This window comes from Seriola lalandi, unplaced genomic scaffold, assembly GCF_002814215.2.
Source record: "Seriola lalandi dorsalis isolate HSWRI2012SDOR001 ecotype SW California unplaced genomic scaffold, Sedor1 jcf7180002054934, whole genome shotgun sequence".
NCBI lineage: Eukaryota > Metazoa > Chordata > Actinopteri > Carangiformes > Carangidae > Seriola > Seriola lalandi.
The window spans coordinates 1,026,013-1,042,317 of record NW_019525486.1 but is presented as its reverse complement, the minus strand read 5'-3'; the positions used below and the strand labels follow the sequence as shown (position 1 = coordinate 1,042,317).

General features: G+C 40.2%; 2 protein-coding genes across 2 annotated transcripts; one reads left to right on the top strand and one right to left on the bottom strand.

The window, feature by feature from the left end:
- Nucleotides 1–782: 782 nt before the first annotated feature.
- Nucleotides 783–2,582, bottom strand: LOC111644508 (protachykinin). Its single transcript, XM_023393400.2, has 5 exons — nucleotides 2,124–2,582; nucleotides 1,831–1,933; nucleotides 1,719–1,742; nucleotides 1,579–1,635; nucleotides 783–1,490 (listed from the first exon to the last, which is right to left on the bottom strand). The coding sequence occupies exons 1-5, from the start codon at nucleotides 2,220–2,222 to the stop codon at nucleotides 1,480–1,482; spliced, it is 294 nt and encodes a 97-aa protein (XP_023249168.1). The 5' UTR covers nucleotides 2,223–2,582; the 3' UTR covers nucleotides 783–1,479.
- A 1,417-nt stretch (nucleotides 2,583–3,999) lies between these two features.
- On the top strand, nucleotides 4,000–15,955 carry ngly2 (N-glycanase 2). Its single transcript, XM_023393418.2, has 12 exons — nucleotides 4,000–4,620; nucleotides 6,898–7,037; nucleotides 7,220–7,395; nucleotides 7,914–8,074; nucleotides 8,362–8,502; nucleotides 9,216–9,337; nucleotides 9,861–10,029; nucleotides 10,624–10,763; nucleotides 13,298–13,452; nucleotides 13,552–13,678; nucleotides 14,460–14,593; nucleotides 15,722–15,955. Exons 1-12 carry the CDS (start codon nucleotides 4,154–4,156, stop codon nucleotides 15,845–15,847), a joined length of 2,058 nt encoding a protein of 685 aa, XP_023249186.1. The 5' UTR covers nucleotides 4,000–4,153; the 3' UTR covers nucleotides 15,848–15,955.
- The last annotated feature ends 350 nt before the right edge of the window (nucleotides 15,956–16,305 follow it).

Sequence of the window (16,305 nt, the reverse complement as noted above, 5' to 3'; positions counted from 1 at the left end):
CTTCCTCCGGCCCTGCTATGTCTGCCAGCACAGCTGTGCTCCTGCTCCCACCCACTAGAGGGGGTACTGGGGGTATTTGTGGGTAAGTGGGGGGGGGGTGGAGAGGGTCTGCATAATGTACAGCCAGAACCGCCACCACAGAGCCCCCTCGCTGCCTCGGGACTCATCATCATCAAAGAATGTGTTTACCTTAACAGCAGAAAAAAAATAACCCCATTTTAGAAAAGGCCAAACCCATATTATTATTTTAATTATTATTATTATTATTATTATTATTATTATTGATATTATTATTGTTGTTGTTATAACTGTCCCCGCCCCCACCTGCTGCTCTTTTTTCCCCTCCCAAGGTTGCTTTTAAATGACTGATGTAAACAGTTTTATGGAGAGTTAAGACAAAGAATTACCCACGAGTCGTGTCCGACTGTTGTACAATCAAGTTCTGGTGAATGATTTTTGTTTACAGGAAAAAAATGACAGTAACAGTATATGAACATTAACCTGATCTTCTGTCATGTATTAAAGTAAGAAGAGGACAAGGCATTAACTAATCCTTTTTGTTTTGAGTGTACCCGGTAATCCGTAACCCTCCTCCTTTGAGTGCGACAGCCTCGAATTAAATGGTGTCAACAGAGAAACTTACAACCATGAAAAACAATAAAAAATGAACCTTGGGCCTTTTTATAGATTTCTAAAAAAAAATATGGCTAAAGCTTCTTTTTTTTCTGAAATGTAACGCTTTCTTTTTCCTCTATGTTTTGCTATCTCCACTAGCCTTGGACCACCATTTATAATGTCATAAGTGTTATATTTCACTTTAGTTTATTTTTATATATACCGAGCCAGCTGAAGTAATAACTTCTTTTGTATGTTTAGAAAACTCTCAGAGACTTGACAGCAGCGTCCACTGTTTGAAATCAAAAAAACAAACAACCACACTTTCACATATAACAGTGATCCTGGACGTGTTGGAAAAGAAAACAATATTTCAGTCACTCTGCGGAAATGGGTCAGTGGGAAATGAAGAGTCAACACCGCAATTTGCTTTGGCTATGTACTCCATCTCTATATTTTTAATTTTATTTTTCATTTGTATTGTACAAAGTCACTTAATAAACCTGTGATGATATTGAGAAGTGAATTGGTTTTATTGTGGGAAATGATGCAGACAGTTAGTTTGAAATGATGGTGATTTTACATGACACTATTTTACTACCGTTACATTAAGTTTTAGTGATCATTTAATATTTCCAGTGTTTTTTTCACCACTTTATTTTCCCCACTAGATGTCACTGGTTGCCTAAACGTGTCATCAGCATTGCCAACGGCGCCAAACTCCACTGTTAGATGTGACATTTTTATGAGACAATGACAGAATGACTCAACAAAATAAAACTTTTTTTTGTAGTCGATCTGAAATGAAACAAAACAACAAAACAAATGTAGTTTTCTTCAGTAAACTTCAGTCCTCTGTGCAGCTCACAGGGCTCCTGCAGGGATGAGATCAGCTGTTACCAGGCAGATTTCCACTGAAATTTGACTTTTTTTTTTTTTATATGACAGTTGAATAAATCATACCTTGATCCTCAAAACTCCTTTTACCCATCAGACCCACAAAGGTTTGAAATTTGTGCCCTGGGAAGAAAAACATCCCATAAAGACTCAACCTTTCTTTAAATACAGTGCCACAAATATGATATAAAGATAATGATACTTACGTTTACGAGCTGTCTGCGTTTTTGCTGTTTGGAGCAAAGAAAGAAAACAGTGATTTTTCTCTCATGAGAAAAACATAAAGTTTATTCTTGTGAGAGGCATTAAAGCGCCTACCAGAGTCTTTCTTCCCCATGAGTCCGAGATATTGGCGTGGTCCTGGTTTTCTGATCATTCTCACTAATATGTCTTGAATTACTCCAGAGTTGGGCCACTTGTTCTTGTATGAGACAGAAATAATGTATAAATACAGAGACTGGATATTTCTAGTATCTTTTTGTATTCAAATTAATTTCCACCAGCAGCTGAGCCAAAGAAACCTTCTTCCCAAGAGTTTCTTAAGCGAACAGACAGTTTATGTTCCACAGTTTAATAAATCCACAAATGCAATGAATTTAAATAAGTCTTACCTCTTCGCCGCTTTCTGTCCAACTGTCAACTTCAATTCTTTGACAGAAAACGTTTGTCAGAAGCAGCACGAGTATCAGAACAAGCTTAACTATCTCCATCAGTGCGTTATTTCACCCCAAAGGCTTCTGCATAAAAATAACAAAAGCTGAATCCTTTCAGTCTGGGTTCCAGCTAATAAGAAGTATGTGCGTGCAGGTAGTCTGCACCTCTCTGCTGGATTATTTTAAATGCCGAAAGAGACAACAGCAGCGCGCCTTCTCTGATGATGCGCCATTGCGCCACGGGGATCCATTAACCATCCATCGACCATCCATTAACGCTCTTTTTGCGCACACGGCACTTTTACGCACAGCCGGAGTGAATGATGTGGGTCAATGCTCGTCTCCGGCAATTATTCTGTGAGTCACAGGGATTCATATCGGCATGATTCTCAAGGTGTTTCATATGCAGGCTCCATAACATCTGCATCTGTTAAATAACAACTGTATACCTGTAAAATAAATGTAGTTAAGTACAAAATAGTTGTTAAATCATGTACATTTCTCAAGCACAAAAGTTCTTGAGTAAATAAAATCAGTGTTACAGCTGTTTCCTATATACTGTTGTATTTAAGCACTGTCACTTAGGTGTAACGGTGTTATCAATAATAACAGCAATGGAGCATTAATTAATAATAGTTAGGATTGAAACGTGAGGAGTGAAGTACATGTACCCAGCAGCAGGCACATTCAAAAGTCCTCCAGGAATTTTCTAGTTATTATTCCCTGAAACCCAAATTAACGTATTAAAATTTATTTTTTTTGTCTGAGCAACGGTCAAAAGCACAAAAATGTTAATATCACGTTTGATGTCAGTCAACAATCAATAATGCCAATCAACCAAATCAACCAATTATTTCAGCTCTAGAGTTCTGGTTGGTTCCATGATTTCCTGTGAGAATAATCAGCGGCCTGACACTGTAAACATTCTGGGCTTAGCCCCAACTTAAGTCAATATTCAGAGGACCATGTCCCATTCACAGCAGCTACATGCTGTTTACTGTACCAAGCCAGAAACATGAAAGTTTCCCAAGAAAAAAAAATCAGCCCGAGCCTGCATCATATTTTGAATCTAATTGTTCTCTGTCTCCATCATTCTGAAACCACAACACAACAGATTTTGACAACGACTAATTTTCATTACTGTCACATAAAAAGAGGCAAAGACTGTCTGATGTGATTATTTTGAATGTACATGACAGGTGGGGAATGAATTTGGCATAAACAGCATCACTAATCTTGGCACCTATTTTTGTTACACTATGCTGTTCACAGATTTAATGTTTAGATGACAAATCTACATTTAAATCCAGACCATAATAATATGTGCTGCTCTAACTGAGCAGTCATAGATCCACAAGGCAAAGTAAATGTCTTCAGTATTCTGAACTGAATATTAGGCCACCAGAAGAACATTTACTCCAATGATAATAAATCTCTTTAAGGAATAGCATCATATGATAAACAACATGGACATGTACTGTAATATTATCAGACAGTATTTATTTGAGCTACTCCGGATCACTCTGTTCTCATTTCCCTCCTCTTTTCTTCTTCTTTCACCCTCTCAGCTCCACTCATCTGTCCCTGGAAAGTCAAGTCCAGTGTTTACATGATCATCTTAATAAAGTTCCCAATAGGCTTCTATAATGACTTTAATATTTATAATTTTACCCTACTGTAGATTATGAGGTTAGTGACAAACAACACATTTTTGCAACCAGCTGCAACTGAAATCCCGTTTTTGCGATATCAACCGCCCGGTGTACGGTTTGCGCTTTTTAAGCTGTTTGTCCCGCTACGACCGCCGTAGACAGCAGCATGTCCCGCCCCCAACTCAAATGTTTGGAGGTGAATTTAGGAAGTCGGTGAAAGCGTTTTAGAGAGGAGAGTCGTTGAAGAAGCCTTCAACTCAACATAAACTCTGTGAAAGACATGCTCCGTGTTTGCTGTTGGTGGTGAGTTCACGGTGTCTAGCTGTCAACGGAAACATGGCTGTGTTGCGTTCCTGGTCCTCGCTGTTGTGGTTCCTTGTTGTTGTGACAGCTGATGTGACTGAAGCCGCGGGGAGGTCTAAGCAGCGGATGAAACTGACCGACGATGGGGGCCAGGTCTGCGAGTCCCAAGACAACACGGTTTCGTTTAGAGCCAGAAAAGGCTCCGCTCCGCGGATCTCCGCCGGGCCCGAGCCGGGGGACGTCGCGGCCGCGTTCAAAGTCCCAACTCTGGATGGGGAGTTTTCCTACCAGCCCGGAGCTCTGCGGGGATCTGTGGTCATTCACGCCTTCACCAACAAGTCCGGGTTTCTGGAGTGTATGTGGAGCTCGGAGTCGTCCCTGACCAGCCTTGTGCAGGACCTGCCGGACAGCACACAGGTGCTCTTCCTGTCCCTGGACGACTCTGCGGTCAGTGATGCTCTCTGGATGAGGGACCAGCTGCAACGGGCCGCCATGCACAGGTGACCTGAGGGGGAGCGCTGTTTTAGGGCAAGGGGTTGGGGTTGGGGCTGGGGCTGAAATGCAGACCACTTAAAAAAAAAAAAAGTTGTGACACACTTGCTGCATTTTCATCTCTGCAGAACTGACGGAGTACCTGAAGTATCCAGGAAGTATTCAGATCCGTTATCTAAGTAAAAGTAGCAGGATCACAATGTGAAAATACTCCATTACAGATGAAAGCCCTGCATTCAAAATCCCACTTAAGTAAAAGTACAAAAGCATTATGTTCTCAAATAATCAAAAGTGAAAGTAGCCTAATAGTTTTGTAGAAAAATGCCCATGTGATTAATATAGTTATTGCTGTAATTATTAGATTGTTAATACTGATGCTTTTAAGTGTGAGCAGCATTTTAAACCACTTTATATACAGCGTGTTTTATTTTGTCCAGTGGTTCCCAACCTAGGCTTCAGGCCCCATGACCAGATGAACCTCCTGAGGGACCCCGGGGCACAATGTTGGGCCCCTGTTGCCCCAAACTATACATGGCAGTTTCATTATTTCCTCAGGTGCCCAGACACCAACAGTACTCATGAGCTGACATGATTTGTTTTTTATTGAGAGAGATTTATTGGTTACAGTTTTGATCTGATTTGACAAAAAATGCCAAAATTCACTGGGAGCAGCTTGTCAAATGTGAATATTTGCTAGTTTTCACAGTTTTTTATGATAGTAAATTCAACATGTTCTTGACTGGTGCTCAACAAAAGAAGCTGTGAGCATGTGAACCTGGCCTTCAGGGAGTAATGATGGGCCTTTCCATGTATTTCCTGACATTTTATACACTGAACGATTGATTATTAAAGAAAATAATTGTGAAATTCATTGATTATTAAAATCATTGTTCATTGCAGATTTACAGTTCTTCTCTGATGGAATAATCCAACCCTACCCAAAGTCTTCTCTGTGTTAATAACTTGACACTGGAGTCTGGAGCCCCTGGGCAGTTTCAAGGGTCATAATAAAAATCTGAGATGATTCATGAATTGGTTTAAAAGACACAGTCTGAGAAGTTTAGAGAGGAAATGTCTCTTAGGTGAAACTGCATTCAACTTAAATGAGATGCCTAGATGCCAGCTGCAAGGGGTCACAAGCCAAAAAGGTTGGGAAACACTAGTTTATTCTTTAACAATGCATTGTGTTTTATAATCTTGTGTTTTTTTAATGTAAAATCTTAATCTAGTAAAAAGTGCAATATGTCCCTCTGAAACTTAGTGGAAGTATTTTTGGCAAATTAGCAAAAACAAATACCTTAAATCTGTGCAAAAGAATTTGAATAAATGTGTTTAGTTACTTGTCACCACTGGGGAGTAACAAGCTCATCTGAACACACTTGTGGAAACTGACTTTAATTAAGAGGTAAATTCATCACAGTTGAAATCTCTGCTGTCAACATAGATCATATTAAATAGAAAACTAGAAAACTGTAAAGCAGTTATGTTCAGTCATTATTGTCTCATATGGGAAATTTAGCTCGCAGCAAAATTACATCAAAACAGGATCACCCCTCAGTAAATGTGATAAAAATGAATACCAGTTAGAAAGAAATGTAACACACAACAGCAGCGAAATCAAGGAGTGTTAATGATAATAGGCAAATTACACAAGTTAAAAAAAAATAAAACAGATAAAACATGATTAACATGAAACAGCCTGAATATCTGTTGCCAAATTCTCAGGAACATTCAATTCTCAAGAACATTGGTAAAACCCCCCCCCCCCAAAAAAAAACAACCAAAAAGTGTAAAAGGGGAAGAGTCTCAAAAATCTTCACAACATTTACTGAACTGAAACCCAAAAAGAGGAAGTCCAGTTACAATCTGAGACTAAAGGGATGTGCCACAAACAGCATCAGTCTTCATGCAAAAATACAAAAACATTGCAGGTTCTTTAATGTGAGAATTTGCTGCTTTTATTCTCTTTTGTATCAATGAAATGAAATGAAGTGAAATGAAATGAAATATCTTTGGACAGAACAAAACAATGTAAAGACATGACTTTGTACTCAGGGAAATTGTAATGAAATTTTCAGACATTTTAAAGACTAAACTATTAATTTCTTACTTGAAAAACTCATTCACTGTATGAAAGTTTTTGCGATTAGTTCCAGCCCAAGTTTCTTTTTCTAATTATATAGTGTTTGAAATTAAATAATTATAAGCTGCTGTGTAGTTAGTTGAGTTGTCAGTGTTTGATTGTCGACAGAATACGTGTTTTAACCTCCTGCTCTTCTCTGCAGTAAGAAGGAGGTTCTGTCCAGGCTTCACTTCTCTCCCGTGCCCGTCTTCGCTCTGGGAAACTGGATCCCCAGCGCGCTCTACTACTGGAGCTGCATGGGTCACAACCGTGGCCTCTCCCAGGCCGTGTTCACCTCCGAGGGTGAGAACGCCGACTCAGCCTCGGTCTGATGGACGAGACTCCGTCACTGTTTGTTGTCTGACTCACCTGTTCAGCAGAGACGAAGTGGTTGGGGGCGGATTGTGCTTCTATTTGAAAGTGATGTAAAATAGTAATTGTATGTGCACGAGTTGTTTCTCGTCATTCTTCTTCTCTCCTCACAGGGTGGAACATGCCTGTAATCATCAAGAGACTAGACGCCAGGTATGATTGGCTGATGGGACGTTGGGGTCAGAGGTCGTATCAGCTGATCGATGCGGGGAACGGATGTGACCCTTCCCCGTCCGTGGCGGGAGCTGTGGCCTGGGTGTCAGAGGGCAGCTGCTCCTTCTTCACTAAGGTCTGGTCACTTTTAATCTCACTCCATATAAGGTGCATGACCAACTACTAATAAGTTTTCTTTTGCAAAAGTATCATTGAGGCCTAAACGATTCCTTTTGTTCATGTGTTTCAAAGCATGAATTAAAATGTGGAATCTGTTTTATAAATGTTGATCACACTTCTGTCCCAGTGCGCTCACATGTTCACAGAAAGATGAGTAATCCAGCTAAAACAAGAAGGATCCAACAGACATGTAGTGAAGAAGGAATAGAAGGGGAACTGTGGAATAATATGTTTTTGGTTTTATGACTTGACATTCAAGTCATTTTTCTATTACACATATATGTATCATTTCATTTAAATAAAAAAAAAAACAGTTTAATCGATAACAAAAATAATGTTTAGTTATAGTCGTACTGCTTGTTATTCTTTGTAGCTGTGTTTCACAGTTCATCCACACACAGTGTTGTTGTCTCCACTGCGCTGCCTTTGATTGCATGTGAATTCATCAACATCAGATGCTGTTCCTCCTTCCAGGTGCAGAACATGGCCAAATCCAACGCCTCCGGTGTCCTCGTCTATGCGCTCCCTGGTAACCCGATCCAGGACATGAACTGTGTTGAGGATGAATGTTATTCGCGGCTGGGCATCCCAGCTGCCATGGTGCACCTGGAGCCTTCGGTTGCTCAGGCGCTCAGGTAGGACTGACCCCACCTGAAGGATTAAAAGCCTCCCCGGCGCTGATGCTTAACTTCCTTGAGCGTAGATTAACTGTTCTTCTAAAAGGTTGGAGTAGTGATTCTCTAAAGCCTGGCTGAGTCCTGAAACCCTTCAGGGGAAAAATATTGTCTGTAAAGAAATTCCACGTCTCCTGAGAAGACAAATTGTTGTTATCTCTTAATAAATGATTTAAGATGATTAAAAGTTTAATTTGTTAAATGTTGCCTGTCTCGTGATGGTATACTTCTTTAAATCTGTTTTGTAGGTTAGGACAGAAGGTCAACGTGTCCTTCCAGACCACTCCGTCTCCAGACTTCTTCATCAGTATTGACCCACAGGGGGCGCTGGCCGAGATGGGCTGGTTCCTTTACCCCTCGTTCAGGTTCATCAACTGGCAGGCGCAGTGGTGAGATCTCACGTGTCGATGAGACTCGACTGTAACCGGAAGATCCAGGTTTTATCTGAGTAAATCTCATCCAGGAGGAAAATGACACCATGAGCTTTATTGCATGTTTGCTGAATTGAGCTACGTTAGATTGTACAGGTGCACTTCAGTGTGGATGAACATGTCCCCACATTTCCCCTTAGAAAATGTATTTTTGTTTTCTTACAGGTGCAGTATAAAATATAATTTGCATAATTTTCACGCAAAAACAAATTAACAAGATCTATTCTTACATCGTTGCTCTCTCGCTCTCTCTCTCTCTCTCAAAGTTCACTTGACTTATCAGAGTATTGATGGGTGATTCAGATGGTGATGGGGATTCCCTGAGAGGGAAAGTGAGGGGAAGTCCTGGACTGTTCGAATGTCTGTTAATACAGAGCTCAATAATTAGGCTGGTAAAACAGGAACTGTAGACGAAGATCAACAGAAAGTTAAACACTGTACAAACAACTATCAGAAAATATTTCCAAATAAGACTAAAAGCTTTATTGCATGGTTGCAAAAATGTTAAGGATGTAGCATCAATTTTACTTTTAATTTCTTTTAAAAAAATCCTTAGTCTGTTTATCTTTACATTATGTTATTCTTCCAATTTGATATGTACACCCACCATATTAAATATAATCATAGTTTTTTTCTTTTGCACTCATCAGTGACTTTGCTTCCCTCTGCAGGTTTGATTTCTACGCAGATCTGCACACCCAGCTTCAAAGTCCGGCCAAGGTGGTTCCTGTCTTTGACAAAGTCCAGATGCAGGGGGAGAAAGGAGCGGTGGCTACAGTCGACCTGCCTCTAGGTAACCTCAACAGAAATCTGTGTGTGAAATGACGTGTTTAAATGTCAATATTATTTACTGTCACTCAGTATTTTGTGCTTAGCGGCCATTTCATCAAAAACTGACAGGTATTCTACAATTATCATCATTATTATTTTGATGTGCACATGGAGAAAGCCCCTAAAAATAATTTTGAACTGTCACTAAAACTCTCCACAGACACCCAGGATACGTAAATTATTTTGGGGTTTGAGGCATAAAGTTAATGAAGGAAACTATAATGTGCAAAGAAAGTTTATTGCAGGTTTCCCAGTTTCCAGTGTAGTTGTGGTATGAGAGGACTCTCAGTCTGATCTTCATGATATAATCCATTTAATTGGACCCAAAACAGCTCACCCTGTTCTGAAAAGCAGCATTAGCATTGAGAGGTAAGAGGATTTTGCATCAGAGCGACAGTGTGAACGCTTGCTGCGGCATGAGCGGAGCAGAAGTAAGCATTTTAATGATACTGACATTCGTACGTTGTCGTACTGTTGTATTGCAGGTTTGTTGGACTTTGACAGGCTGGAGCTGGATGCGTCGCTGTCGTGTCCCAGCAGGAGAGACTCGTCCTGCGCTCAGTGGGATCACACGGTGCAGCTGTTCGTCTGCTGCGATCACCTCAGTGTGTACTGCAACATGGAGCTGGGCCGATGGATCACCGCCTTCCACAGGTGAGAGGATGATATAAAACACCCTGACGACACAAATGTGAAGGATGCTTATGATAATGACCGTTCACGTTTATAACCCACAGCTTTTATGGAATAAATACATCCATCTCTGCTGTTTGTGGATCTGTTATGAAGTCTGGAAATTCCTGATCTATCTTAAAAGTCTTTAATGTACTTAAATGTAAATGAGACACTGATGCAGTAAAAATCAGTTTTAAACACTGCGTGTAATTCAACAATTTTATCAACCTGCCAGGAAGTTACTGCGCCTGGCCAAGAAATCATCAAGCACATAACTCCTTCTACCCACAACCTGCACTTTGGTTCCTGTATGGATTAAATTAACGAGATATAACTGATTAACTATAGAGCTTTAGAGACGCTGGTAGGTGGATTTCTGGATTTCTGTTCCCCCTTGTTCTCAGTGTTTATGCTAAGCTAACGGTCTCCTGGCTGTAGCTTCTTATTTAACTCTTGGCAAGCAGATTTTTCCAGATAAAAAAGACTTGAATAATCGTAAATGTTTCTGTATCCTGCTGCATCCTGTTATTTTAGCTGATATATATGATATGATTGTGTGTGTTATTTTGGCAGAGGCATTGGTCGCTGGTTGACAGATGTGTCGCCCCTCTTCCCCCTGCTGGACAGCAACAGATGCACCTTCACCATGAAGACCGTGCCCTGGGCGATGCCGTGGATCGTCTCCCTCAATCTGAGATTCAGCAACCAGACAGGTAACAGCTGATGTGCGTGGTGCCCTGAGCGGGTCGTGCAGTTCGATGACGTGAGGATCTGTTGTGTACTGTGAGTCTGAGACTGTGCCGCATCAAAATCTGTGTTCCTCTTTTTGGAGTCAAATCTGAAAACACACACATGATACATACAATTTTAAATTCAGTGTGACTTACACTCTCAGAAGAAATCAGTAGCTCTGATGTCAATACAACAAATGTCCATAAATCTGCTTAGAAACCGCAGGAAAACGACTCTCTGACTGCAGAACTTGCCTGAGAATCACCATGTTTTCTTCAGTATCACACTGATCCAGTGACAGTTGGCTGCACATCTGTGGATACACTGCAAACAGGAACTGATAAGAGCTAATTCAGCACACTTTTAATTGAGGCAATTTGCCAAAATCTCAACAAATATAAGTTTAAAAGAACGTTGTTGCCCACTGCCGACTAACTTGACTCCATGGCAACATGATACTTCTTGCTTACATCCTGCAAATTCCCCCGAAGTTTCTCAATTTAATAAACAGAAAAATGAATGTATATCAATATTTGGACAGACAATTTCTTTCTTTTGCTGCACAATTGTGTTAATATTTTTTAATTAACACATCAAAAGCACAAAAATGGCATTGCCCAAAACCAAAAGCAGGGAGTTATTCACTCCAAAGAAACTTCTTTCTTAAAGAGACGGTGTCACCGTGTCCACTGACCTAACACAGAAAGACACACAGAATAACTGCGTGTAGAGAACATAGAGCACAGCAAGCTACCAATTATAGTGAATCATGTCCATAGACTCCGCTACAGAACATGATGTAAGATTTTATCCACATAACCCACCTGCAGGAAGTAGTATCATCGCTCATGGTTAGATTTGACAGAATTTCAGTACATGAATAATGAGTGGCGGAGGATGGACTTCACATTTCTGCCTCTGAATTATTTCAAAATATCAGCTCATCAACCGGAGCACTGCAGTTTTTTTAACCCTTGTACTGAATAATACAATACAACCTATCATTCACCCTTTGTACTGACAGGAAGGTGGGCAGAGGAGCTGAAGGTGTGTGTGTTTGAAGCACACTTACAGTCAGAGCTAAGCTCAGATCCAAGCTCTCCCTCTGTGAGAGAGGAGAGCTGTGACTGAAATAACCCCCCAACATTTTCTGTCCATTTCCTCTCACTGGAGGGTTTTTTTTGAAAAGTGGAGAGCAGGAATCTCTCCGCAGGAAGGAACAGTCTGTCTGCTAATAGTTACTGGAACATATCTGGATGACACTCGCAGCAAAAACAAAGATTTTATCTCCTGGAAAGACTTTGACTCAGCTACAGTTTGTAGGACCATGATGCAGAAGATGATTAGGGAATAATCAGGAGACTGTCGGGCACGATTAGAGTCCGGATATGAGTTTGTTTTTCTCTTGAGAGCTGCCGTCATGTGCTTTAGATTGTATTAAGTGATAATTTGCCTGATGTTATTATGACATTTAGCCACGTGGACATTTTTTTTGCCCAATAATAGTGCAGTACTTCACTTATTTTCACTGTCCACACACTAAAAACACCAACTTAACAAAACATACATATTTACTTAAAAATGTGACATGCAACACAGATAAAATCTAACATTAAATTAACATAGAATCGTTTATACCTTTGTTTTCGATGTCTGTTACATCCCACAGGCTGCAAAGATATAATCTCTGATCACAAAATGATTGATGTACAAAATAATTACTATGACAAAATTACACAAAATTAACCACAATATGGGAGTAAAATAATTTCTGTAATTTTTATGTAACTTCCTGGAGAAAAAAAAGACATTTGAAAATGTAAATCTTGTTTTTCAAGAAGGTTCCTCAGACACTAAAACACTAACATTAACAGACAACTTCAAAGAAATATGAAATAAAAATAATAGTTATTAAAAAAAAAAAATATATATATATATCTATATATATATATATATATATATGCTAAATACTGCTGAGAAATTAAACCTATAAACTACAAAAGGTATAGAAAAAAATACAAGCAACACTTAAAGTAGTGATGAAAGATGAAGATGTATTTACAGTCAGAAACAAGAACAAGAACATTTGAAGAAAAAAAGCATAGAAATCTGAAAGTCATGAAAAGAAGAAATGGATTTTTGTGAGTTGGATGGTGCTTAGATGTTAAAGCTCGCCTCCCAAATTCTTCAGAAATTAGAGGCACACAAAAGAAAGGCTTTTGATGGTGTGTAACTGGGTGTGATGATCTAAATGGACCTAAAATCTGTTTTAAATGTGACGGAGAGTTCAAGTAAATGCATTTACAAACAAAGAGCAAACACTGATGTCACCACCCTCACTTTATTACCCCAACAAGCTGTTCATGTAATAATCTAATAATTGACTAATAAAATAAAAACTTAAGTATTTTCATTTTTTATGTGAGAATGTTTCAATTCCATGTAGGATTAAATCAATTAATCGGTTTGGCTCCGTCACAATTTCTGACGCATTAATGTTTCTTTCTTTTGTCAGAGCAACAATCCAAAACTTTGAGTGTCACAGGTAATCGCGTGGAGAAGCCCCGCCCCTTCAGAGTGATGTCACTGTACAGCGGGGGCACCTTCGACAAAAACTACAACAAGGGATTCCAGCCGATCAAATTCCCCGTCCCGGCTTCAACTAAAAAGGTGACTGATCCCACGACGCTCTCTGAAAGCGCGGCGCCCGTCCCGCCTGCGGCCCGTCCCGCCTGCGGCACATCTCAGCAGCTGTGCGTCTGTTTTCAGGTGGAGCTGTTCGCCGTCATCACGGGCCACGGCAGCGACGAGTACGGCTGCGGAGAATTTTGTGTCACCTCCCACCACTTCTTAGTCAACGCCGTGTTCAACAATACCCGCATCTTTGATTCTGCAGGTGAGGAAAGGAACATACTCCTTTAGCAGCTGCATCACACAGTCTTCCTCAGCAGGTGCAGTTCGCCCCGTTGTCAAGGAGATATAGATGTTTAAATTTCAAGTTTCTCAAGCACTTTAAGGACTTTTATTCCGTGTGGCTAAAAACAAAAAGTCTTTAAACCTGTGATAAATGTTTTTTGGGGTTTTTTTGGCCACTAGGAGGCAGCAGGAACAAGTTGTGACATATATCGATAAAACAGTGACGTTGTGATGCAGACAGCTAAACAATGAGCTGTAACTCACTGCAAACCTCTGTAAAGCTGTAAAGATTCAGGTGATGATTCCCTGCAGGCTTCTGTAGGTTTTCACGTTGTCATCTGATACTTTATCGTTATAGAAATATTGATCAATTCTGCTTTGAAGTGCGCAGAAAAACGGAAATTTAGTTGATCAATAATCTAATAGTAGATATGTGTAGCAGTTAATCTTTTATTTTATTAAAGTCAGAAATGAGTTTCAGAACCTGAGCTGATGTCTTCATATTTATTGTTTCAGTCTAAAACTCAAAGATATTCTGGTTACAAACGTATGAAACAGAGACTTTCAAGAAATCCCTGAAACGTTTGAAATGTTTCACATTTTTACTTGATAATTGACTAAAATGTTCAGTTTTTGTCAGTGAATTTTCTGTTGATCAACTAATGGATTGATTGGCCTGAGGATCGGACATTGAGCCACTGATTACGGGGTAATTCGTTGCACTGATTGTCATATTTTTGTATTTCTTGGGGAACCGTCAGGAACCGCTCTGGGCTGTGCCACGCGAGTGAAAGAGGGAGCGGTACCGAACGAATACGGCACGTGGCTGTACGGGCGAGGAGGCTGGTGTGACGGACTGCAGGTCGACCCCTGGAGGATGGATATCACCAAACAGGTCGGGAGCTGGTGAACACGGGGGAGCATTTAGCGGCTATGAGCTGGTGGAGACCAAAAACAGACTTAAATATACACTCTGACTAATCCTGATTCACACACGCACACACACACACACACACACACACACACACACACACACACACACACAGTATTCAGGGTTATTGAGGACAAGTTTAAAGTCCAGTGAGTTTCTGCTCCTCCAGTAGATTTACAAGAACCTTGCACTGAAATCAAGGTCAGACTGAAGTGAAGCATTTGAGTGAAGTAAGCCCATTAGAATTAAGGAGCGCTTAATTATTCTGAAGTGAGTTATTGACCATAAAGGCTCCTGATATAATCATGTAAACTCCTGACTTGTTCCCGGCTGCAGCGCTCTCATGTTCTCAGCTGTCACGTGCAGCACTTTTCTTATCCTCAGATTCAGATTTACTTGCTAAATTACTCAAATACAGAATAATAATCTGCAACAGTTCTGATGGTAAATTCATCTTTTTTTAAAGCAAGAACACTAAAAAAATCTTTAGTTTCTGTTTCCTCTTTGCAAGGATTCTTAGTAGTTTAATGTGATAATAGATTTCATTTCTTTGGGTCTATGCTCATTAGAAACAAACATTTCTTTTTATTAGCGTTTTGGACATCGTGATGGCATTTCTCACTATTTTATGACTTTTATTTATTGAGGAAAATAATTGAAGATTATTGGATAATGAAAACAGACTTTGCTTGTCCTATTAACACCTGTTAAACAGCCCCCTCCTTCAGAAAGCCCTTAAGCAAGGCACCACACCTGTTCCTGCTCCAGTGGGCAGCTCCCAGAATCCTTCACTCCATCATGCTGTTACTGCACGTAATGAGGAACTCACTGCCTCGTTAAATACGGGTTTCCTAAACAAACTCTCTCCTGAGCTCTACAAGACCTGCAGTAGTTTTTTATTTGTTATTTCTTTTTGTGATTAAATCTGATTTTTTAGTTTATTCCTCAGCAGGTGAGGTTCAGACATCCAGGTGTAAAAGCCTCGGGTCTCACACACTCTGTCGCCTGCTTTATTGTTTACACAACATGAAACAGTACTTCATTAAAGTTATTGGGGTTTCATTAATACAGCGTGTTTCTCTCATGTTGCAGTTGGACCTGAGTGGATCCGACTCCAACACCATCGTCTACTTCGGTTTGTTCGACGGCAAGGATCCTAATCCGTCTCAGAAACCAGGAAACATCATCATGTCCTCTTTTCTTGTCTTCTACAAATGACCTCGCACTGTAAAAGTCAACTTCCTGAATGTCGATCTGCACCAGTGAACGTGACACTGAATGTACAGTCAAGTCAGAGATTAAATTTCTATTTTCCTACTGCTTTCACTGACTGTTGCTGTCAGCCTTACTCATGTTTCATTTGCGTAGACAGGAGATAACCACCTGGCTCTGACGGCAGTAAGAATTAACTGCCGCTCTCGCGTCGCACGAGCGGCCATTTGCATTTTTTCTCAAGATGCTACTCCAAAGTCAACAAGAAGAAGCCTCGCAGCCGAACAGCCACTCCACACGCTCTTTACGCCTTGAGCTTGAAGTTGCATTGTTCTGAGAGCAGCCTCTCCTCGCTAATTATATATAATCCTGTCCAACTTGAAACTTTGGGGTGAAGAAAGTGTTTCTCAGTGACTCAGTTTCTCATCCTCATGTGATTCTTATGGTGGTGATTCTTTCTAACT